The sequence below is a fragment of the Periophthalmus magnuspinnatus genome, chromosome 13 (genome assembly GCF_009829125.3).
Source record: "Periophthalmus magnuspinnatus isolate fPerMag1 chromosome 13, fPerMag1.2.pri, whole genome shotgun sequence".
NCBI lineage: Eukaryota > Metazoa > Chordata > Actinopteri > Gobiiformes > Gobiidae > Periophthalmus > Periophthalmus magnuspinnatus.
Window position 1 is genome coordinate 2,248,195 of NC_047138.1, and position 23,396 is coordinate 2,271,590.

The 23,396-nt window shown below is 39.9% G+C and overlaps 2 protein-coding genes across 7 annotated transcripts in view; one reads left to right on the top strand and one right to left on the bottom strand.

Moving 5' to 3' along the window:
- sik3 (SIK family kinase 3) overlaps nt 1-7,778 on the bottom strand; it is a 38,793-nt gene extending 31,015 nt beyond the window's left edge. For 2 of the 3 annotated variants that reach the window (XM_055225860.1, XM_033976453.2), the window contains exon 1: nt 7,459-7,778. In XM_055225860.1, the coding sequence (XP_055081835.1) occupies nt 7,459-7,746 (288 nt within the window). In that variant the 5' untranslated portion in view covers nt 7,747-7,778. The remainder of the gene's footprint in view (nt 1-7,458) is intronic. The other variant, XM_033976451.2, reaches the window with a different exon arrangement.
- Nucleotides 7,779-8,895: 1,117 nt separating this feature from the next.
- sidt2 (SID1 transmembrane family, member 2) lies at nt 8,896-22,345 on the top strand. 4 transcript variants are annotated; one of them, XM_033976796.2, is made up of 27 exons: nt 8,917-9,657; nt 9,743-9,864; nt 11,520-11,684; nt 11,909-11,954; nt 12,455-12,556; nt 12,732-12,815; nt 13,267-13,432; nt 13,725-13,818; nt 14,062-14,114; nt 14,548-14,574; nt 15,142-15,180; nt 15,554-15,631; nt 15,768-15,830; nt 16,071-16,186; nt 16,471-16,544; nt 16,629-16,695; nt 16,786-16,859; nt 17,217-17,340; nt 17,430-17,547; nt 18,402-18,538; nt 18,612-18,720; nt 19,289-19,365; nt 19,457-19,503; nt 19,576-19,681; nt 19,766-19,876; nt 20,253-20,366; nt 21,735-22,339. In XM_033976796.2, the coding sequence occupies exons 1-27, from the start codon at nt 9,406-9,408 to the stop codon at nt 21,795-21,797; spliced, it is 2,628 nt and encodes an 875-aa protein (XP_033832687.1). In that variant the 5' UTR covers nt 8,917-9,405; the 3' UTR covers nt 21,798-22,339. The 4 variants fall into 4 exon arrangements, with proteins under 4 accessions (XP_033832689.1, XP_055081956.1, XP_033832687.1 ...); XM_033976798.2 differs by lacking the exon at nt 15,768-15,830 and having other exon boundaries at nt 8,896-9,657; nt 21,735-22,332; XM_033976797.2 differs by lacking the exon at nt 14,548-14,574 and having other exon boundaries at nt 21,735-22,320.
- The last annotated feature ends 1,051 nt before the right edge of the window (nt 22,346-23,396 follow it).

Here is a 23,396-nt window from a genome sequence, read left to right on the forward strand (position 1 = left end):
TAATTGTGATTTTCCTGACAAGCATCGCGATTCTGATTAGTTTTGCGATTCATTTTAAGAATAGTTTCAAAGTGTCAAAGTTCCCATGTCAAATACGTCAAGAAAAGTGAACAAAGACTGAAATATAAACAAAAATCGCATTTCAGAACATGTTTGTACAGATATAAAGTACACGGTTAGCTGTTTTTATGCGGAATAAGCCCGGAGATTTAGCCATTTGTGGAGAAAATTCACGAGTTACGCTCATTCAAATTGCAAGTTCGATTTGTTTGACGTTCATCTTCGCAGCTCTCGTTTGCAAAGAGTCACTCAAACCCAAATCCAGGTGTACTAAAGCTTTGCTAACATTTACCTATGACTCAGCTTTAACGTAGCCAAACGTGGTGTGTGGCGTCACGTCTGCTGTGGTCAGTGGAGAGGACGTGCTCGGACACAGACAGTGATATAATGTGTGAGGTTACCCTTCAGTGACAGGTGACGCAGATTATAACGAGCGCCGGATTATCCCATATCGGCGAGAAGGGGCTTACACCTCCAACGCGTCAGGGACAGGCCAACGACATGTACGCACAACTACAGCGCCGCGCGGGACACTCTGATAAGGAAAAAAAAGAAACTAGTCTGAACAATGTAAACACGTGCAGCCTAGCAACTACATGCATGTTTGTTTACACATCAAATACTCAAGCAAAAAGTACAAAAAGGTCGGACTGCAACTAATGATTACACGATTATTAGAAATGAGGGTGAATTGTGTCGCCAAAGGACGGCGAGACGGAGCCCGCACCTTCATCCTGTTTCCGCCACACATTCAATTTTCAAAACAAAGTCACATAACGGTAAGGAGTTGTGGAAAAAAGTGAAAATGTATTATTAGCGTTTAAGTTAGAGCTTCAATATCGCACGAAAATAGATGTATCTGACCAAAATCGACTGCGTTTTGTGTTTTTTTTTTTTTTTTTGACAGTTATAACAGTTAAATGAGGTGGTTTTCACGTGGATCGACCCCAAAGCGCACTAGATTTAGTTCTGTTTACATTATTTTTGGGTCGATCTTGTTCTCATACTCCTCTTCATTCACCCCGAACACTGCGCCATGAGCCGTCAGTTGATTGACAAACTTATTCCACGTACACGTTCGCTTTCCCTAAACGTAGTGGTCTAACGGTGGCTGAACACGTGACTGTATGCGGAGGAGACCTGGTGGCGGAGGAGAAAAAGGGTTTGGAACGATGCGCAGACAGACCTAGGCTCACCTGCGCAGACAGACCTAGGCTCACCTGCGCAGACAGACCCAGACGGACGTGTCAAACAACAGCTCTGCAGCGCCCAAACTTAAAAATATACATGTTCTGGGCTCAAAAAGGAACCACCTGAATGCTTTAACTATTGACTGATGCACATCTATCTCTCTAGTAAAGGCCTATAGAAGAATCTGATAAAAAAAAACATAATTGAAGCGTCTCATTAAACCTTAAAAAGTCATTGATCAGTGTCTCCCCTATGGCCGGGGATTCAGCCGTAAACATAATGCAAAGTGAATCAGCTCCGTTTCATAGTGGCTCTCCTTGAGTGTGGTGTGTACTTGTATCTGGAGTTTGTGTGGAAATGACTCAGTGGAGTGTCACCTTCAAGTACAAATCCACAGACATTTTCGAGAAAGTGGGAAATCTGGGTTCTGCAAATCCATCTGCCATTTTCAGGGACTTCGGAGACAGACTTCATGCAACTTTCACTCAATTACTACAACTCGGAAACAACTGTGACGCTAACAAGAAGTGCACAAGTAACACAGATGAGGAGAAATATACGCATGACTGTATTTTAGTCGACGTGATTACTGATAAATCATTTAGTTGGTTAGTTTATTCAGACATACACAGAGAAACAACGTCACAGTCACGTACACAGCTTCAGCCAATGCCTTTCAGTCACAATTGGAGGGATTCTAAGCTTATTTATCCCTGTCTAATCATCGTTTAAGCTCCTCTCGTCTTAAGATATAGATACGTTTAACGCCGTACTGGTGAAGAGTAAAGCAATAACCTTTCCATGATGTTTAGTTATGAGTCAAGTCTGTGCAAAAAAAACTCAAAGCAAAGGACGCATTTTTTTATTACGTTTTAGGGCAATAAAACACCAATTATAACATTAAAAAACGCTTCTATCTTAGTTAATCTTGCAGTTTTTAGAAATGCGCTGTTGCTGCGATGGTTTGCCCCATCTTCTACACAAAAGAAAAGAAAATCAACATTTGTTTCAGCTCTGCATGTTGTAGTTTTGCACGCAACTACACCATAAGACGGTCAGGTAAAAGTGACGCCATCGTCGTTGTTACGGAAACCAGAGTGACCTTTCTCCCCTCGTTGTCCAGGTCACACGCAGTCGCCACAAACGCTGGTGAAGCTGTGCAGTCGAACCGCCGTGGTATCTGTCTTTTCAAATTTTGTCTTGCGTCCTTAAAGTCTACGATAATATGGTTGACGATTTAGCGAAAATGTCAAATTGTGATTTTTCTGACAAACATTACGAATAGATTTGCAATTTATGTTTTAATAATTGGATCGTGTTCAAAGATCGTATTTCATTTTTGTTGTCAAATATTTTGGACACGTTTCCTTTCAAATCTAAACTGACAAACTAACACAAGAATCACCTTTTAGAACATGTTGCACAGATCTAAACCACCACCTTTTTACGCAGAAGTCTGGATATTCGGTAGTTTATGAAAATTACGGTAAAAATGACAGCCTTTTACTAATTGTGATTTTGAGTTGAGATTACCTGTACGATAATAAACATAATTTCATGCATTTACGGCACATTTAAGTTTCTTAAAGCACTCCAGAGGGTCAATATTCAGGTGTGCTCCAGTGACTTCTCCAATCACCAGCATCACATGAGGATCCTGATAACAATATTCAGACAATGCACTTTTGTGGGTCATTTTACGGCTAAATTTGTGGTAAAAATGTTATGTGGTGGTTTACAACATATGTTTTTAGGGGCTTTTTTCGTGTAGTTTTTTTTTAATCAACTCTTTTGGCAGCATTTTTAATTAATTACACCCACAATATTACCAATATTTCAATAATCTCCCCTCCTCTACATCACATTCACAGTACGGACCGACTGGAGAACAGCCAAACTTTGACATTTTTTACACAGACGATTGATTATTAAAAACACAACTCTAATCAATTTCTGCTTATTTAGGAGAATCTAAGAACGTAAAACACAGCTGGATACGATTTTATTTACTACACCTCGCATCACGTCGTACATATTCCTCCTGCTACTACTGCCTGCGTACTCCTTCCCTCGTGACGTTCGCTCAGGACTCACCGCTGAGAGGCAGAAGCCCGGCAGCTCAAACACAGCCCTGAGCCGTGCTGTTTGAGCCAAATGAAATCACATTGCAGTCTGTGAGCGAGGGGATGCTGTGTGTGACTAAGAGAGTGAGTAGTGAAAATGTTACATAGTACATTAGGCCTGCTGTTACCTAATGCTCTGCCTGCACTCTGCCTCCTGTTCACCATTTTCACTTTCCTAAAAACACTCAAACTGAAAATTGGTAGGACGGGAGAATGACCTTGTGTCCTCTGGCCTTACATTATACACCTTATACTTTAAAAAACATGCAAAACATCAACTCAACAGCACTAATACAGAAGTACACAACCTGAACTTTTAATCAACTGCTCACTAATGTCATATTTTGTGTTTTATTTTCAGGAGTTCCTTCTAGTTCCTTTAGGCTTGTCACAGCAAATCTGTTCCCCAGTACACACTCATTTACATATTGATTTGTCATGTCCTTCTTGACACAACAGTCTCTATTCACTTAGTCCTGGAACAATGTGTGTCAGACTTTCACTGTATTTCATTTCCAGTTTCATTCACACAATCGCATACGAATAGTTTGACTCATAAACGAGAAGAACGTGAGCAGTCCCAGTTCTTATTAACTTAAAACTCAAATACGCGGCCACATTTAATATTTACACAATTGCGCTGCTTTTATATTTAATCATTTCAACGCACGAATCAACAAATGTTTTACCGAGCAGCCGCACTTTCACTATCGTCAATCTATTACATCACCTGGAAAGTGTAGAACAAACATGCAGAGTTTGATTTTCCTAGATAACGCGACGCACAGAAGAGCAACCTCGTCTTTTATCCCCTTCGCTGCGTCTAACCACACTGATAGTTCATTTAGCTTTTGTCTAGTCAGCTGTTTCCCATGACATCGGCTCTACCACAACAAGTCATTCCGCTTATACACATTTTACCACGTTGCCGGTGACTGTATTCAAATGCATGACGTCTGCGGTGATGCCTGTGATGTGAAGATGCTCTCCAGTCCCTCTGATATTCATGAGCAAACAGTGCACTGACGCCACACTGCTAGTTTATGAAAATGAGCAGCCGCTGGTTCGTCATTGACCACCATAGACTGTCAACAAACATAGGCTTCCCTTTCATTCGACGCTGCATGTTGTCATTTTGGCCGTTTTCCTCTGTCAGACCCTAAATTACTCAGCTAGACAAAACAGTACTATGTTTTCCACGTAAAAATAGTCAAAAAAAGCACAGGTTTTAGGATCAATTTGTCTTTAAAAGTGCTGTGAAAGCATTACATAATTTCTCGTCGAGACTATTTCCATTTTAATGTTCTGTGTTCTTGTTCTTATTATGACAATAAAGGAAAATACAAAGTTTATAGTGGTTATGTACCGCAAAACAAGGAAATAACCCATCTCTGCTCATGTAAGGCAGAATCCCCGTAAGGCCGCAGGCCCAGACGGTGTCTCTCCTTCCACCCTTAGACACTGTGCTGAGGAACTGGCTCCTGTCTTCACGGACATTTTTAACACCTCCCTGGAGTCATGTCATGTCCCAGCCTGCTTCAAGCTGTCCACCATTGTCCCCGTCCCCAAGAAGCCCAGGATCACTGGACTTAATGACTACAGACCTGTGGCGCTGACGTCTGTAGTCATGAAGTCATTTGAGCGCCTGGTCCTGCACCACCTCAAGTCCTTCACCTCCCCCCTCCTGGACCCTCTGCAGTTTGCCTACAGAGCCAATCGGTCTGTGGACGACGCCATTAACCTGGCCCTTCACTTCATCCTCCAGCATCTGGACTCCCCGGGAACCTACGCCAGGATCCTGTTTGTGGACTTCAGCTCTGCATTCAACACCATCCTCCCTGCTCTGCTCCAGGACAAGCTCGCTCAGCTCAACGTGCCTGACTCCACCTGCAGGTGGATCACTGACTTCCTGACAGACAGGAGACAGCGCGTGCGGCTGGGGAAGAATGTCTCGGACACTCGGACTATTAGCACAGGATCTCCACAGGGCTGTGTACTTTCTCCCCTGCTCTTCTCCCTGTACACCAACTGCTGCACCTCCAGCCACGACTCCGTCAAACTGGTTAAGTTTGCGGATGACACCACCCTCATCGGACTCATCTCGGACAGCGATGAGTCTGCCTACAGGAGGGAGGTGGACCGGCTGGTGTCCTGGTGCAGCAGCAACAACCTGGAGCTCAACGCCCAGAAGACAGTGGAGATGATCGTGGACTTCAGGAAAGTCACAGCCCCCCTGCCTCCCCTCACCCTGACGGACTCCCCCATCACCACTGTGGACTCTTTCCGCTTCCTGGGCACCTGCATCACCCAGGATCTCAAGTGGGAGCCGACCATCAGCTCCCTCATCAAGAAAGCCCAGCAGAGGATGTTCCACCTGCGGCAGCTGAGGAAACGCAAGCTGCCAGTCCAGATGATGGTGCAGTTTTACACGGCCATCATTGAGTCCATCCTCACCTCCTCCATCACTGTGTGGTTCGCTGGGGCCACTGCCAGGGACAGACAGAGACTGCAGCGCATTGTGCGCTCTGCTGAGAAGGTGATTGGCTGCAGCCTTCCATCTATACAGGACCTGTACGTCTCCAGGACTCGGGGGCGAGCAGGCCGTATAGCAGCTGACACCTCTCACCCTGGACATGGACTATTTGAGCCACTTCCCTCTGGCAGGAGGCTACGGTCCATTGGGACCAGAACCTCTCGCCATAAGAACAGTTTCTTCCCCTCTGCTGTTTGTCTCATGAACACTCTATAATACCTGCACTAAACTGGACACTTTATAACACCGGTCACTTTAATAAGCCACTTTGCACTGTTGTTCTGATGCTGCTATTGTACATATTTTTTCCCTTTAAGTATTTCATTTGATTTTTTTAAGCATATCTTTTTAACTTTGTGCATGCTCTTATTTGTATTTGTATTTGTATTTGTATTTATTCAGTGTGTTTATGTTGCACTTTTTCACCGTATCAAGTTCCTAGTTTGTGAACTGTGTTCACAGACTATGGCAATAAAAGTCTTCTGATTCTGATTCTGATTCTGATTCTGATGTGTACATGTCAACAAGGGTCATACAGGTAGAGGCGCAAACTCAGCTGCCCTGTGCTCTCTCAAAACAAATAGAGGCTCTTCAATCAATAATACAATCTCGCTGACAAATGTTCACTATTTTATTTAAATAATTACAGCTGCCGTTCATTTAAAAATATATAAATGTCTGGAAATCATTTGGGCTTGAGTTTTTATTCAATGAAATGTATACTTGAATATCTACAATTGTAATATAAAAAGGAAATACTGTAAGTTTTTTTCCACATTCAGCAACTAAAGGAAAGCCTCAAACAGAAAAAGTAAAACATCTGTGTGAAGTCAGATTTCGATGGCACTTTGAGTCTAAGATTTTACATCAGATCTGCACAATTCACAGAGAAGCTGTGAACTCTTTTTTTCCGACGTTCTGTTCTCTGAATCAGACCTAGACATGGACATTTGGTGTAAAACACATCTGTCCATACAGCAAAGGAGCTAGGCTTATCCAGCCTACGCTCTTCTCTTTTCATCTGTCTCCTCTGTCCCCTTTCCCTGTCCTCTTTTATCTTTCCTCTGTCCCTTGTCCTCTGTTCCCTTTCCTCTTTGCTCTGTCCTGTTTCCTCTGTCCCATGTCCTCTTTCCCTCTGCCCCCTGTGTTCTGTGCCCTTCCCTCTGTCCCACGTCTTCTTCCCTCTGTCCCCTGTCCTCTGTGTCCTTCCCTCTGTCCCACGTCTTCTTCCCTCTGTCCCCTGTGCCACATTCACATCAGGCCTTCGTGTCTGTACCTGTCATTCACATCAGAGCCTGTGTAAAGCACACATTTTAAATGAAGTGTGTCTGTCTTAAATGTTGAATTTTGGACACATTGTAGAGCCCCCCATGTCCAGCCGCGGCGTGTCCAGAGCGGGCTGTCCAGAGTGGGCTGTCCAGAGCGGGCTGCCCGTCTGTCCTGAGCCTGAAGGCCCCATCGTCATCCCGAAGACTCAGTGAAAAACACTGAAATAAACCTGTGACAGCTGATATTTACTCATCTCTAGAGGCGGGTTAACACGCGTCTTACCTTTGCTTTGGTAATGACGTGCGTGGCAAGTTTAACAACCGCGAAATTTCCCTTCCCGATGGTCCGCTCGATCTCGTAGTGGCCCACACGGGCCGGGGGGGGCCTGGTGGCCGAAGTGTGGCCGGGATTAGTGATGCAGCCGCCGGCCGAGCTGGGGCGGCCGGAGTGGCTCATGGAGGACGGCTGGGCTCGGTTCTGAGGGCCCATAACCGCGTGAGACGGTCGGGTAGAGTGAGTAATCCCGGCCGCAGCGGCCCCAGCAGTACCTCCGCTCGACACGGCCGCCATCTTCTCTCCTCTCTGCGGGAACAACAAGCGGGCTTGCGCAGCGCGCGTCTCGGGCACGCCCCCGCCCTGCGTCATTTTACGTAGAGCTCCTCCGCAGCGCCCTCTCTAGGTTGTAACCATGGCAACAATCAGCGTAACAAATGACTTCATCGACTGGAACCACAGTGGTTGCCTTGGAGACACAGAAGTGCGCAGTCTCACTCCGCGCAGTGATTCAGCTGCACCTTTCATAGAAACCAAGACGACTACAGGCTTTAAGGGCGGGAATCTTTCTGTATTCTGTACAAATATGTGATTAAAGCACAACAGGGGTGATATCCAGGCAGGGTGTAGGGCAGCAAGGATTTATAAATCCACTTACATTTGATAGAGGTTACTGCTTATATTACAAGCTTCTACGCAACAGATATACAATAAAATGCTTTGTTTTGAAAGCAGAAACGTCAGAGCAGCGCAAACCATTGACTGAATGCTGCTAGTTATTTTTTGTGGATGTAGACAGCGCCTCTTCGTGGCATAACTATGTCACTGCACAGTAAACTGCAAAGCCAGTGGTCCTCAACTCTACAACAAGAACATGACAACTCTACAACATGGCCAAATAGAAAAGAGTCACACAGCATTTTCTACAAGCTATGGAATTGTACTCTATAATACACAATAAAAAAAAAAAGCTTTGATTGTGAGACTGCAGTTTTTGTGAATTGTAAGATGTAAAGTTATAGTCTACACCTTGCAGAGTAGACTATAACTTTCAAGAGACTGACAATCAATCAGCATTATCTCGATTATTATTATTATTATTATTATTATTATTATTATTATTATTATTATTATTATTATTATTATTATTATTATTATTATCATCATTATTATTATCATCATCATCATCATCATCATCATCATCATCATTATTATTATTATTATTATTATTATTGTTATCATCATTATTATTATCATCATCATCATCATCATCATCATCATCATCATTATTATTATTATTATTATTATTATTGTTATCATCATCATCATTATTATTATTATTATTATTATTATTATTATTATTATTATTATTATTATTATTATTATTATTATTACGTACATGAGAAATGGTGACGTGATGACGCAGTACGCAGTGTTTACTGTGGCGCGTGCAGGGGGCGCTGACGTCTCACGTTGATCTCATTTGTAAACACACTGCGGTCGCTGCAGACGCTTCTCACGGTTTGCCTGAAAAATATCCATGACAGCCGCTGAGCAATCACAGGGTCAGATCATTTTGTATTTTTGTACGTAGTCGCTTGATTTAAATCTTTAGGCGTGGATCAAAACAAGGGGCTAATCCGTCGCTTTGCCTGCGTCCTACTTTGCAATGCTAATATGTTAGCAACAGCCTTCAACAAATCTCCAACGGTGAAGAAAATGTGAAATCGACTTGTCTTGCGAAATCTGCATCCTTCAGTGTCGTGTTTTTTGTTTTACAGGCAGTATTGAGGATGTAAACCACTAGCTTCCTCTTTGATTTTTCCAGTTAGCAGCTGTTGTTATTGTTTATCAAGCCTTTCACTGCGATCATAACGGTGCTGGGTGGATGGGCTTGACTTGTTTTTCCCACAGTGGATACAATTAAAAAGGTTTACCACTAGCCTGCTGGAGAAAATGGTTCTGAGGAATTGTTGGAAATCTCGACATAAAGGCGTCCCAAGAAGTCCTCGCCATCGCTGGTTTTGTCCTGGATTAACATTCGTAGTTTGGATCTGTGCAATACACCTCGGTTGTGGCAATGGGGTGATGGGGGACACCAAAAATGTGGTCCAAAAAGATGCAGAGTTTGATGTCACGTACAATGACACTGTTACAAATGAGAATCAGACAATCTATGCTTTCAACCACACTGTCTCCAGGAATAAGGTGAGACACAACCCAGTGTTCGTCTGAATATCTTCTTGTTGTTTTTTACACGTTATAATATGGAGTTTTTGTGTTGTGTTTATAGACGGAGGGTGTTCGTGTGACTGTAGATGTCCTGTCACAAGCCTCAGAGAGTCCCATTCTGTTTGTGGTCCGTCAAAAGCAAGCTGTCCTATCTTTTCAAGTCCCTTTGATATTAAGAGGCCTGTGAGTATACAAATCTGACCAATACAATGCACTAACCATAGGCCAGTCTGACGAAGTTTAATTCTGTACCTTTCCGGACATTATTATTTTGCTTTTTCATTCAGTTTTGTAAACCTCATCTTAAACTTAAAATTATCTGGAGAGCTTGTTTGTAGTACCACAAATTGCTCCGTTCACTGGGTGTCTATAACAGGAACAGCACTTTTAAGTATAGACATTATTGATCTACAAGGGAAATAACCTGGTCATGGGTCTCTCTGTTTCACAATGAGAGAACATATGCTTCTTAAACAGTAGTGCAAAGCCAACATGGACACGGACGAAAAAATAACAGGAGTGAAATAAATCGTGGAAGTTACAAATTCACAAGATTTCAGGATCCAACATGAAAAAAATAACAACACATAGAGATGCATTAGCCAAAAGAATATGTAACAGCAAACAGAGCTGTAACACAACTTGATAAGCCGCTGAATCACTAATGGTAAATGAATTTATGCAAGTATTTAGCGTCTTAAAATCTCCATAGGTCATTATTAAAGGCTAACTGAAAATGATATGAGGAGTGACGACACAATCCCAATGTATATAATTAAATATATACAGTATAGTACATTTATATTGTATTAATAGCATTTCGATCTTCTCCAGACCTTAGTCCATCTCTTTGCCACGTTTCACACCAGGGCTTTATATGCCTCTAATGAGCCATAGACACGTCAGATATGCACAAAGTAAAGATACAAAGTCTGTCCTGAGGCGTGTCTGGTACAGTTCAGGGAGATGATAGTGTAAGCAGACCTCAGCAGATTTTTGTCCACGTTTCACAACCATGAAACAATAATCTGTAATGGGCTGTTAGCCAACCGCTATCAGAGCTTGTAAACTGTGTAGAAACGTAACCTGATTAAGCCGATTTGTGTTTCAATGTTCAGCGTTTAGTGCACACTCACAAAGACCTGTTAATTCAGCTGCATTCTAGGAACACATTGGTTTATTTCAATAGTCAAAATTAAACCAAATTATTTAATCATCGATATCTCAGCATCACACACGAACTCTCTATTTTTAAATTTGTGTTTCAAAGCTTTTGAAGGCACAATACAAATGATTATTGTACTATAGTTGACTAATGGATTGTAATTATTTATATCTAGGGATCTACATGTAATCATGAGTTTCCTCTATTGGGGTAGTTACTGTTAGACCAAGAAAAGAAACTTGAACTTGTACTTCCGTCTGTGGTCCATTATTGTGTAAACAGGACACTTGACAGGGCCACAAAGTCATAAGACTGGTCATAGTGGTTACTGTAACATTTCCCATAATATTTCCAAATATGATAAGTCAGATATTCTGGAACATGGTACATTAAAAAAACAAGAATAGTTTGAACAACCTCATGTTTACGTTTGCGGTCCAGTGTTTCTCATCAAGATCTGTAAAAGAGAAGTTGTTCAGGGACTGCCTTAAATGTCAGTAAAGTAATCTATCATATTAACTGTATTTTAACCATTACTTGACATTCCAGAAATTTATCTTTTTACCATTTTTATCTATGCTGTGTATCATCACAGCATACATTTGATCTTTGTTGCTCAATAATCTTTTCTTAATTAAAGTACGTTTTTATTTATTTTTTTTTTTTTCTGTAGATATCAAAGGAAGTATCCGTACAATCATATCGGGAGAACGTTGTGCCAACCTCCAACTGTGGTTGCTTCTGAGACCCAGTACTTCTTTGTGGATGTGTCGACTTTATCGAGTCAAGGCACCAACTACCAGCTCAGGGTCAGCCGCGTGGAGCGCTTCACACTACAGTGAGTACTAACCTGGATCCTGACAAACTCGTGTTGCACTATTTAAAATTGGGTCTTTGTTAACATCATGTGGTCTTTCTTTGGACATAGTAATCTAATAACTTTCAACTACATTTAATTCGCATTTGTGACTCATTTCGTCTTCTAGTTGACAGTACATTTATGTAACAAAAGTCATTTCTCCTTTGGGATAACTGAAAGTAAATGTTTTTCATTCATCATAGGACGGACAAGAAGTTCAGCTTCACAGCGTCTCCTTCTCAACCCCAGGTAAACCATAAAAAGGTCTACTCACTCATAAAAAACAAGTGTTTGGCTTAATGTGGTTCTTATTTGGGATAAGAAATAACATAAAGTTAAGGGAACCAGTTACCAATAACACTCAAATGTCCCTGTGGGAAATCCTTACGTTATCTTCATTTCACTGTTTAATGAGATAGTTACAAATCATGTGTCATAAGAACAACATACTGTTCAGAGATACATGCTTTTTATGTATCAGTGGCTTTCATCACTGGCATTATTTAGTATCCTGTCACTTTAAATCTTTTTTATGTTTACTTATTGCACAATCCCTAAAAATCTTGACGTTATGTGGGAAACTGAAATTTGTCAATAGTTGGAGAAATGACAAAACTCTGAAAAGCACATTGCGATGTTACTATCACAATAAAGTTTGAATTTAGCAGAAACTATCCTTCTACGTTCTTCTTGTTTGACTGATTATTTTTTGCACCTCAGTAACATAAACTGTTGTTACTGCATTCCAGTATTTCAAGTATGTTTTCCCCGAGGGAGTGGACACTGTTATTGTTAAAGTCACTTCCGACATGAACTTTCCCTGCTCCGTCATGTCCATTCAAGACATACAGGTAAAGCTATTTTTACTCCTCCTTTGTTTCCTCTTTTGTTATTTTGTCCTGAAGTGGCCCCTTTACACTGTGGTCAATATGCAGTAACATCTCAGCACCACAAGAGGGCAGAGATATGTTTACGTCTCAAAAATGTTACTGCTTTGTGTAAGTATTTATGCTTTTTCTTCCTTAGTGTCCTGTGTATGACCTTGACAACAATGTGGCCTTCATTGGGATGTACCAGACTATCACCAAGAAGGGTGCTATTACAGTTCAGGTAGGATTTTATTCATATAGGAGTAAAAAAAAAACATTTAGCATCATATTGAAGCTTTGAAAGGCTAAGATGCTTTACAAAATTGACTGTGAGGGAAAATTTACTTACCAGTTTGGAAATTAATCCAGTATTCCTCTTGCTTGTAGAGCTCCTATCCTATAGTTAAAAATAAATAAATACATAAATAAAATATAAATAAATAATAATAAAAGAGCCATCATGAAAAAAAAACATGACATTTGTTTAAAGTTTGTCTGATTCCTTACACTGTTCGTTGTGATTGTGTGCAGTTGCAGTGTAGTTCCAGATATAATAAATCCATATTCTTCCCTGTCGGCTGTTTGCAAAATTAAATCAAATTAATCAAATTGTGTGGCCCTGTCTCCAACAACAATTATTACAAAAACAGGGAAACTATTTGATGAACAATTGTCTGTCTATATTGTTTCAGCGAAAGGATTTTCCCAGTAACAGCTTCTACGTGGTGGTGGTGGTTAAAACAGAAGATGAGGCGTGTGGCGGTCCTCTGCGTTATTACCCTCTGCGTCCAGACGAACTCATCGATGCCGGGAATCGAACCAAGATCCTGGATGTCGTTGTATCTCCTGCAATTAAAAGTAAGTCAAATTTAGAGATGTGGTTTTACAATTTACTACTAATATTTACAATTTTAGGTTGTTAAAAAATCAATTCCAAGATACGCATCAATAAATCCAGTATCGAAAACAGATGCTACTATTATGTTTATTCATGACATTGTTTTTATCACTGCAATATCAAAATAAGTATTGAGTTTTACATTTTGGTGAAAAAAACTACTACAATCACAACAATTTGTAAAGTCTTTGACCGTGACAGCCTTAAAAAGATTACAAACCAGTTCACATTTGTCTTTTGTCTTTTTCACAGCTGAAATCTACGTGTTTGGGATGCTCTTCTGTCTGGGGATATTCCTGTCGTTCTATGTGCTCATTTTGATGGTGGCCTGTGTTCACAGCAAGAGGTCAGAGGTTTTTCTTTGTATTATCATTCATCACATATGCCAAAGTCAGATCTTTAACAATAAAACTCCTGCACTTGTAATATACCATAGAATATTTCAGACAAAGCAATAACATTCTTCTAGAGACAATCAGGTGGAAGACCCTACAAAAGAAAAGTTACATAGTGCATTTTTAAGCTTTAGACACTCAGACACAGTTTTTTATTGTTCATTTTAATTAGTGTTTTTTTTTTTTTTTTTCAGAATAAAGAAGAGAGAAATTTTCCATGAGCCGGACATGTCACCTGCTGAGACGGGTAAAATAACACCAACCGTCGATATGTAATGTTCCGATAACTAAACAGTCCATAGTCTTGAGCAGGAGCGCCCAAAGCGAGGTGTGTGGGCTAAACTTGGCCCTCCAGAGGGTCTAATCTGGCCCATGAGGGGGCGCTGGTGTTTTAAGAAGTATATATTTTGATTCAACTTTGTACTGAAAATACTGTTAGACAGGATTGGCCTCCTTCCCATCTCCTATTATTAAAAGTCAGTTTAATCAAATATTTGCAGAAGAACATTTTAATCTCATTAACTTTGACCCTTGATCCACTAATGTGCATTCATTTTGCATCAACAAGGAAAAAACTTTAGGCATCCCTGGTCTGGACTCTAGACTCTAAAACTAATTCCTAATCTTTTATTTTGTAATCCTAAACTCTTTTAACTGTTTCTCTTTTGTTAATGCTTCAGCGTCTCTGCTTGGGAAGAACGGAGATGGTATCACATCACTGTTACTCTCATTTAACTTTGTAGACGTTTGACGTGTGTCACGCATGCACCGCTGCTCACGTGACATATTGGCACGATTACATGTTCACAATTATATTTAGAAATTAAATGAGACACTAGAACTTTGTACTAGCCTTGATTTATCGTGTGGATGTGAATGTTATCAGTCTAAACATGAGAGTGAAGAAACATCTATATAAACTCATCCAATCCACTTATTTAACAGCCAAATCTAAATATTATGGGTCAAATTCAAGGTTTAAAATGATAGTGACGCCCTGTGAGACATGAAACACTTTAAAACTATATCATTATATTTCACACACCTGTTTCTTCACTTCACTCTGTGTCTTTTAACATCAAAGTCACCAAAAAATCCCACTGTTTTTGTGTAATTGTTCAGTTTGTGTTGTTCTTTAATAACTTCATGCTGTGTGATTTGTGCTAATAATACTATTAGAACATTAGCTGCTGTAGATGCCGTGTTTGAATAGTATAATGTAGCTGCTTGTAAGTTTATATCTGTTACATTTATTTTATTTTTTTTTCATTCAGGCAAAACCCCAGTCTCGCCCTATGAATACGGATCCTTTGGTAAGAAGTTATGGCAAACATCGATTTTATATTTGTTCACTGATGCGTTGGTGTCGCTCTCGATAAGTTCAGCAGTGATAGAAAACGCATAATTTAAGTAAGATAAATATTATATCATGCAGTTGAAAGAATTATACTGTATCTATATGGGGAAAAAAGCAGTTTATGATGACGTCTCGTGGAATTATTCTAGATTTTTTGTGCATAATGAGAAGTATTTTTTCAACGTACACAATAAACATCATATTCTAGTCTAAGAATAGTTTATTATTTTGAAAAATGCTCTAGTAGTAGTAGTAATTATTAATCTAAACTGCTTTGTTATTATGTTACTAGTGTGATAACTACTTTTGATTCTCTGTTCTTGTTTTAGCCGACAATGGCAGCACTCTCAGCTCAGAACCGATCACCGACAGCGCCACATCGACAGACAATAACTACGGATACATGGGTACGAACGCCAGTGTCTAACCTTTTACGTCGCTGTAATGTGAACCCGTTCTTTACAGTTTCTCCTCTTGTTCCAGCGCTGCGTTAGAGTAACAGAGACATTTCTTTCACCAGTTTTCTTTGTTTTTGTTCATCAGGGCAGGAGCCTTTCAAACGTCGACCGTTCCTCAATCACCTTCACCAGTTTGCCATCCGCATTGGTGACGCACTGCCGCAAAAACGGGCAAAAATCATCTAAAAAAATTCACCAAACCAATCTGCACTTTAAATCAAAATGCTGACAAGTCGAGTCAAAATTGGAAAGTGATCAAAATAATGGTTTTATTATCAAAACGGTGGACCCATGACATGATATATGAGCAACATCTAAATCAAATCATCCAAATCTTTTTAATAGTCATTTTTCTTTTTGTTTTCTCATTTGTTATTTGTTTTCACAGAGCGGTCTTTGGACAGTGTCGGGCGCAGCAGACAGGAGTCCCTCAGCTCTGTGGAGGAGGACGACTATGACACTTTAGACGACATCGACTCGGATAAAAACATCGTCCGTACAAAGGTAAATATCCTGTTTCCAACCGGACAACTTCAGGGTTTTGAGACTTAAGTTATCGTTCAATACTGTGGGACAAAATCTCACTTATTCAATTATTATTTTTTTGCCTCTGTCTCAAAACAATCTTGTAATATTCCTTTTTTAAATTGCTATAAATATTGGTCAGCGATCGCGATGAATCTGAATCTGAATCTCGTGTTTCGTCTTGTGCGATTCGTGTCATCCCACTTTTATTTTTATTTCTCGCTTTAATATGAGTTTTTCTTTTTGTTTGTTTTGTTTTGCAGAAATATCTCTGTGTGTCTGATCTGGCTCGTAAAGATAAGAGGATCCTCAGCAAGAAATATCAGATTTATTTTTGGTAAGAACATGATGAGAGTCTTTTTTTTCAAACATTTTGAGCAGCATTTTATTACAATTATACATTTTTTTGGTTTTGTTTCAGGAACATTGCCACTATCGCTGTGTTCTACGCTCTGCCTGTGATCCAGCTGGTCATCACTTATCAAACGGTAACGATTTTTCTACCACTTTTATATTTTTTTAGAACAATTTCCACACGATGCTCAGACGATAAAACCTAAATCCTCTTTGTGCTTTAGGTTGTGAATGTAACAGGAAACCAAGACATCTGCTACTACAACTTCCTGTGCGCTCATCCTTTAGGAGCTCTGAGGTGAGGAACGTTTAAATAGACTTAAAGCTGCACCGTGTAACATTTCTGCTGGGGAATCTGCTATTTGCTTGTTCCTGTGGATTTGTAACGGCCTTAAAATGTGCTGTCTTTGCGTTTGGTTTTAAGTTATAAGATGAAATTGAAATTGCGGGGCTGCTTTGTGGCGTAACGTTTTGTCTCCGTATAGATAGATATGTTTAATGCCGTACTGTGGGACATTCCAGGCAAAGCAATAACGTGTTGGAGGAGACGAGCAGGCGAATCCTCCACTAGAAATGTTCGATAGAGTAGTAGATACCTTTAACTTTACCTATACTCTGTGATAAGGGCTGATAAATTCATGTTTTCACTTCTCAGTTCCTTCAATAACATCCTGAGTAATCTGGGTTACGTGTTGCTGGGGTTACTCTTCCTCCTCATCGTCCTCAAGAGAGACATCATGCACAAACGAGCTCTGGTCCGCAACGATATCAGCGCTTTGGTGAGAAAACATTACAGCTGAATTGATTCTCTGTAATAAACTCTGTAAAAAAGCGGTCTTATTCCACGTTTGCCCCGTCTTTCCTGCAGGAGTGTGGCATCCCCAAACACTTTGGACTGTTTTACGCCATGGGGACGGCGCTCATGATGGAAGGACTCCTCAGCGCCTGTTACCACGTCTGTCCAAACTACACCAACTTCCAGTTCGGTAAGACTTTGAATGCACTTCGTCTCAATATGCTGCATGTTTAAAAGTTACAGATTTTTCCCTGAATCAACATGAACAAAAAATCTTGTTCTTTTAAAAGCAGAAATGATAAAGATATTCACTGTACATTAACCAGTCTGTTTATTTCATTATGGAGGAGTCTGGTATCACTATATTTACTGGATTTCCTGTTAAATTCAACATTCTGAGGCCCTTTTCTCATTCAAAAGACTTAATAACGCCAAAAACGTTCAATATATTTGTGTGTGTGTGTGTGTTTGCTGTCACTTATTCTTCATATTATTTACACGTGTTGTCTGCTGATTCAACACTCTTACTGCTTTGTATTAGGATTATGGGCTGTGTATGAGGAACAAGGACAGTCTGAACCATGTAGTCAAAGTCTGTGGTAAAATCAGTGGAGTTCAGACCGAGCTCTTGACCTGTGTGTGTGGAGACAGAGGCTGCTCCAAAAGACTAAGGCCACACTGAGCCAGAATAACCATGTGCTCACAGTTTGTGCAAAAAACAAAAGCCCAACCTCCACGCTAAATCTTTTATTCCTTCTTCCATAAAACTTTTAAGTGGAGAGTGAAATTGCAAATGTGTCCCTGATGCACTGAGGGTTGAATTTGTTCTGTGTCTGTACGTGGTTTTATTTATGGCTTGTGTTTGTCTAGAGATCTGCGAACTGACTTGTCCTGTGAAGTTGTCGTTTGATTAACCTCTGAATTCTATATATTTCTGAACTGGAAATCGCAGTTGAAATCCTTTTAATAGGTCCCCAGGATTTGTGTCAGCTCAGAAGTCCTAATAATAAACGTACAAATGAATGTGTGCGTTTGTTTTTGCAGACACCTCGTTCATGTACATGATCGCAGGGCTGTGTATGCTGAAGCTGTATCAGAAGAGACACCCGGACATCAATGCGAGCGCGTACTCTGCATACGCCTGCCTCGCCGGGGTCATCTTCTTCTCTGTGCTCGGAGTGGTGCGTTTGTAGACTGAAGGATACAACTATAAATGCACCGAGTCTAATCATGAGATATATTGATCTTTTTCAGGTTTTTGGAAAAGGGAATATGGTGTTTTGGATCGTTTTCTCCGTCATTCACATTCTGGCCACGCTCCTCCTCAGTACACAGCTCTATTATATGGGCAGATGGAGACTAGGTACGAACTATACACTGCTCCCTGGTTTATTCTAAAAATAACTCGCAATAGGTGAAATCCGTGAAGTATCAGCTTTATTTTTTACAATTATTAACATTTTTTGTCTGTAAAACCCCTCACCACACACTTTATACACTTTTCTCACACAGGCGTTAACATTTTCTCACATTTCTCTCTCGTTTAAACTCTCTCAAAGTTCAAACCTTCGTAGGCGTCTTTGTCGGTGCAGAACGTTTCATCGACATTGTGGGTTTTGTCGGGGAGAAAACAAAGTGCAAACATACAGCACTTCAGAGTCACACTGAGATCCAACGTTTATGTAAATTTGCCTGAACGCAGAAAAACTCATAAGCTGCATAAAAAAAAAAAAATCTGTGAAAGGTGAACCGCGATATAACGAGGGACCACTGTGTATTAATTCATTTTCTATGTGCTCAAAAACTATGAAATGTGTTTTTAGTTCAAATAACCAAATCTGCACCATGTAAAATCACCACAGTGCTGCTCTTTATCTTCAGAGTCACATTGTGTTTGATTTGTCTCCATAAATGCTTGTGTTGTGTTTTAGACTCTGGAGTTCTGCGGAGAGTAGTTTACATCATTTACACAGACTGTATCAGACAGTGCAGCGGCCCCATGTATATTGTAAGTCATTTTTATTTATTTTCCTACTCGTATATTTAGCTTTTAATTCAGTTTTTGGAATATTTCTTACATCTTGTCTTGTATCTTTTAGGATCGAATGGTTTTGCTTGTGTTGGGAAATATTGTCAACTGGTCTCTGTAAGTAAATGTCCTTTTTCCCAATCATTTTTAACATTTTAAACACAACAAAACTGTTTTTTTTTCTTTCAGAGCTGCTTACGGACTCATTAAGAGACCAAACGACTTTGCCTCGTACCTTTTGGCCATCGCCATCTGTAACCTGCTGCTGTACTTTGCGTTTTACATCATCATGAAGGTAACTTTGTGTTTGAACGGTTCCTTTATGTTTTGGATTGTGAGTGTAATATTTGGGATGTTATGATGTGTTTTTTATTTTTAGCTGCGGAGTGGAGAGAGAATCAAGTGTGTGGCGCTCGTGTGTATTCTTTTCACCGCTGTCGTTTGGGGATTTGCACTGTACTTTTTCTTCCAGGGTCTGAGCACGTGGCAGGTCAGAGTCTCACCCAGATTTTTACACAAAACAACCATGTCATTATAGATATTTAAACGTATTTAAATGTATATTAAAGATAAGACATGAGTATGCTATTATTATTACTTATTAGTATTTGTAAAATATATTAACCTGATGCTATAATTTATTATTATATTTTTTTATTTCTTCTCATTTTCTAATATAATGCCTCATATATATTTATACAAGACTAAATGTTTTCTAAGTGTAATTATTTGGCTTTGTTGTTAAATGCAACAGTGTAGCTATAAAATAAAAAAAGCAAAACATTTTAAACCTCAAAACGTACAACTATCTGTGTGTTGTACGTGTAGGACCAGAAGTTTAAAGCATTTATTCTCTGTTCTCTCAGAAAACTCCAGCAGAGTCTCGTGAACATAACAGAGACTGTATCTTGTTGTCTTTCTTCGACGATCACGACATCTGGCACTTTCTGTCATCCATCGCCATGTTTGGATCATTTCTGGTATGGACTTAATTCTTTTGTTTACTGCTTCTGTAATTTGAACTTTCAGATTGTCTTTTTCTATAATACATGAACGCACAAAACATGAACATACAAATACACACACACACACATACATAAAATACAAAACACAAATATACAAAATATGAACAAGTACAAATACAAGTACAAGTGATGCATGTTTTTATTTCCTCTCGTTTGGACGACTGCAGTGCACTTTATGTAGGAATGAACCAAATGTATTTTATGTAGGAATGAACCAAATGCACTTTATGTAGGAATGAACCAAATGCACTTTATCACTTGCAGTTAGTCCAAAAAGCTGCTGCCCGACTTTTAACAGGAAATAAAAAACATGAACACATCGCTCCATTTCTTGCGTCTTTGCACTGGCTCCCTGTTCATTTTAGAATTGATTTTTAAGATTTTATTGTTTGTTTTTAAAGCTTTGAATGGACTGGCCTCAGATCACATCTCGGACCTCATCCAAATTTATACTCCGGCGCACACTGAGGTCCGAGGGCCAGCTCCAGCTCATGGGGCCTAAGACGAGACTTAAAACCAGAGGAGACAGAGCCTTTTCTGTGGCTGGTCCAAAGCTCTGGAATGTTCTGTCTCCTCACGTCAAAACTGCTCCACTGTGGAGTTTTAAGTCTCGTCTTAAGACCCACTTTTACTCTGTGGCTTTTAACTCTGCGTGAGTCACATAGTCCTCTGTGTCTCTGTTGCCTCTTATTGATTTGTTCCTATTGATTTTATTGTTTTAATGCTTTTACATACATATTTATTATTTTAATTTTGCTATTTGATTCTAGTCTAAATGTTGATTTACTTAATTAGTTATTTTTAGGCCTGGTTTAGTCTCGTTTTAGGCCATTACGATTGCGGTTACATGTGTGTTTTAAATTTTAATAAGGATTCTGTTCAAAATTCACCTTTTAAACACGTCCAAAAGATTTGTTTTTTTCCAGAATAAGACCAGATATTTTTTATTTTGTGAAGGAAATAATGGTTCTCCAAAATGTGCATCCTTTGAGATTTGCTAATTAATTTGATCTCCGCACCTTAGACTCTCTTCACTCTTCAAATCCAGACTCAAAACTCACCTGTTCAGACTGTCCTACCTTTTATAACCAATCACATGTCTTTTATCAGTTTTTTGTCATGTTTTATTGTATTTGTATGTTTTTATCTCATTTTTATCTTGTGTCCTTGGGTGTTTTGAAAGGCGCTTATAAATAAAATGCATTATTATTATTATTATTAACCTTCATTCATTAGTTTGCGATGAATCCTGCAGCTCTACTTAATGTAATATTGTCGTGTCAAACATCACAGTCGTCTTATCGTCTCCCTCGTCCCTCACAGGTCCTGCTCACCATGGACGACGACCTTGACGCTGTCCAAAGAGACAAGATCTACGTTTTCTGAAGTGGCCTCAGTTTCATTGCCTTACGCAGCTCAGACCGTTTGTCCCGATTCATTTCAAAAAGCACAGCCAGTAGCCTCCAGCCCTCCCCCTTTTGCCTCCATTTTGAGACGAGCTGAACCATTCGGACGCTTTGGTGCCAATCCAAAACTCTGGTTAGATGATGCTGTGAACTCTCTGTCCGATCGCTGCCATCTTGTTTGATAAATGTTTACTTAACGCCGACGATGTTCACTTGATGAGATATTAGCCTGACTTAACTTATTTGATACCAGCTCTATTACAGAAAACTCTACAATGCATTTTGAAGTGAATTTATATGCTGTTTATATCGAATGAATGTTTCTATATCAGAGTAAAAGTCCTTTATCCATGAATCTGTTTTGTCTGTGGCCTTGAAAACATAGTACCAACTTTCATATTGTCAATCCACGACCTCTCCGTCCGAATACTGATGATTGTACTCTTCAAACTGCCCTCTGTCCCGGACTTTTGCACAGTATTGTAAATGTTGAGCGGTTACTGAATAAAGGTTTTCTTTTTCAGACTTGGGTTTGTAACAGCAACTTGTTTATTGGTGAAAATATGTATGTGGCTGCAAAAATAATATTTACTTAAAGACAATACGAAGATTTAACTGCACTTTAGATCAGAAACAAAAACACAGTGAACTTAAATAATCAAAACGGACTAAGTAGGTGTTTGTTTTTGCAGAATCTAGAGTTAAATTACACAGAATCTAGAGTTATATCACACATTCTCACAGTGCTCCTCTTTCACATAAAAAGTACATCTACATTATGGACCTGTAGTACTGAGTCAGTTCACATATTTGTGTTTTTTTGTCAGTGGCACTAGATTTAGTTGTGTTTATTTTCCTTTTGGGTCGGTCTTGTTCACCTCATTGTTCAGCCCAAACATGAGACATTTGAGATCAGAGAATTTATTTACACGACAACACGAATGAAACAGGCTCACATCCCCGAAATGCAGAAGGTTTTTTTTTTTACCTGTGACTGAATACAATACAAAACAATACAATACAAAACAAAACAATACTATGAAAACATGTACGTGGAGGAGAAAAAGCTTTTTGAGACACAGACCCAGACTCACCTGTGACGCAGGAGGAGACTGTCCTGATATGAAGTTCATCCAAATGACCTCATCAGGTCACGTGTCAAACAGCAGCTCATTCACATAAACACATCAGGTCAGTGGGGTCAGGCCGGGGTCAGGCCGGGGTCAGGCCGAGGTCAGGCCGGGGTCAGACCAAGGTCAGGCCGGGGTCAGGCCGGGGTCAGGCTTACACTGGTCCTGCTCCAGTAGAGCACCTACAAGAGCCCCTGTTCTGGAGCTTTTAAGCTGCATTAGATTGACCCTGTTGAGTTCAGGCTCAGGTGAAATGTTCATGAGAGAAAACTCAAAGTGGAGCTGAAACGTGGCAGGTGAAAAACACCTCAGTCTGACACATTATTCATGTCACAAAAATGCCAAAAATACCAAAAGCACCAAAAGCAAAACTATAAAACTATAAAAAGCACGTTTTTGTTTGTTTTGCAGTATCGATCTACAGCAGACTTCCGGTCTGATATGAGCGC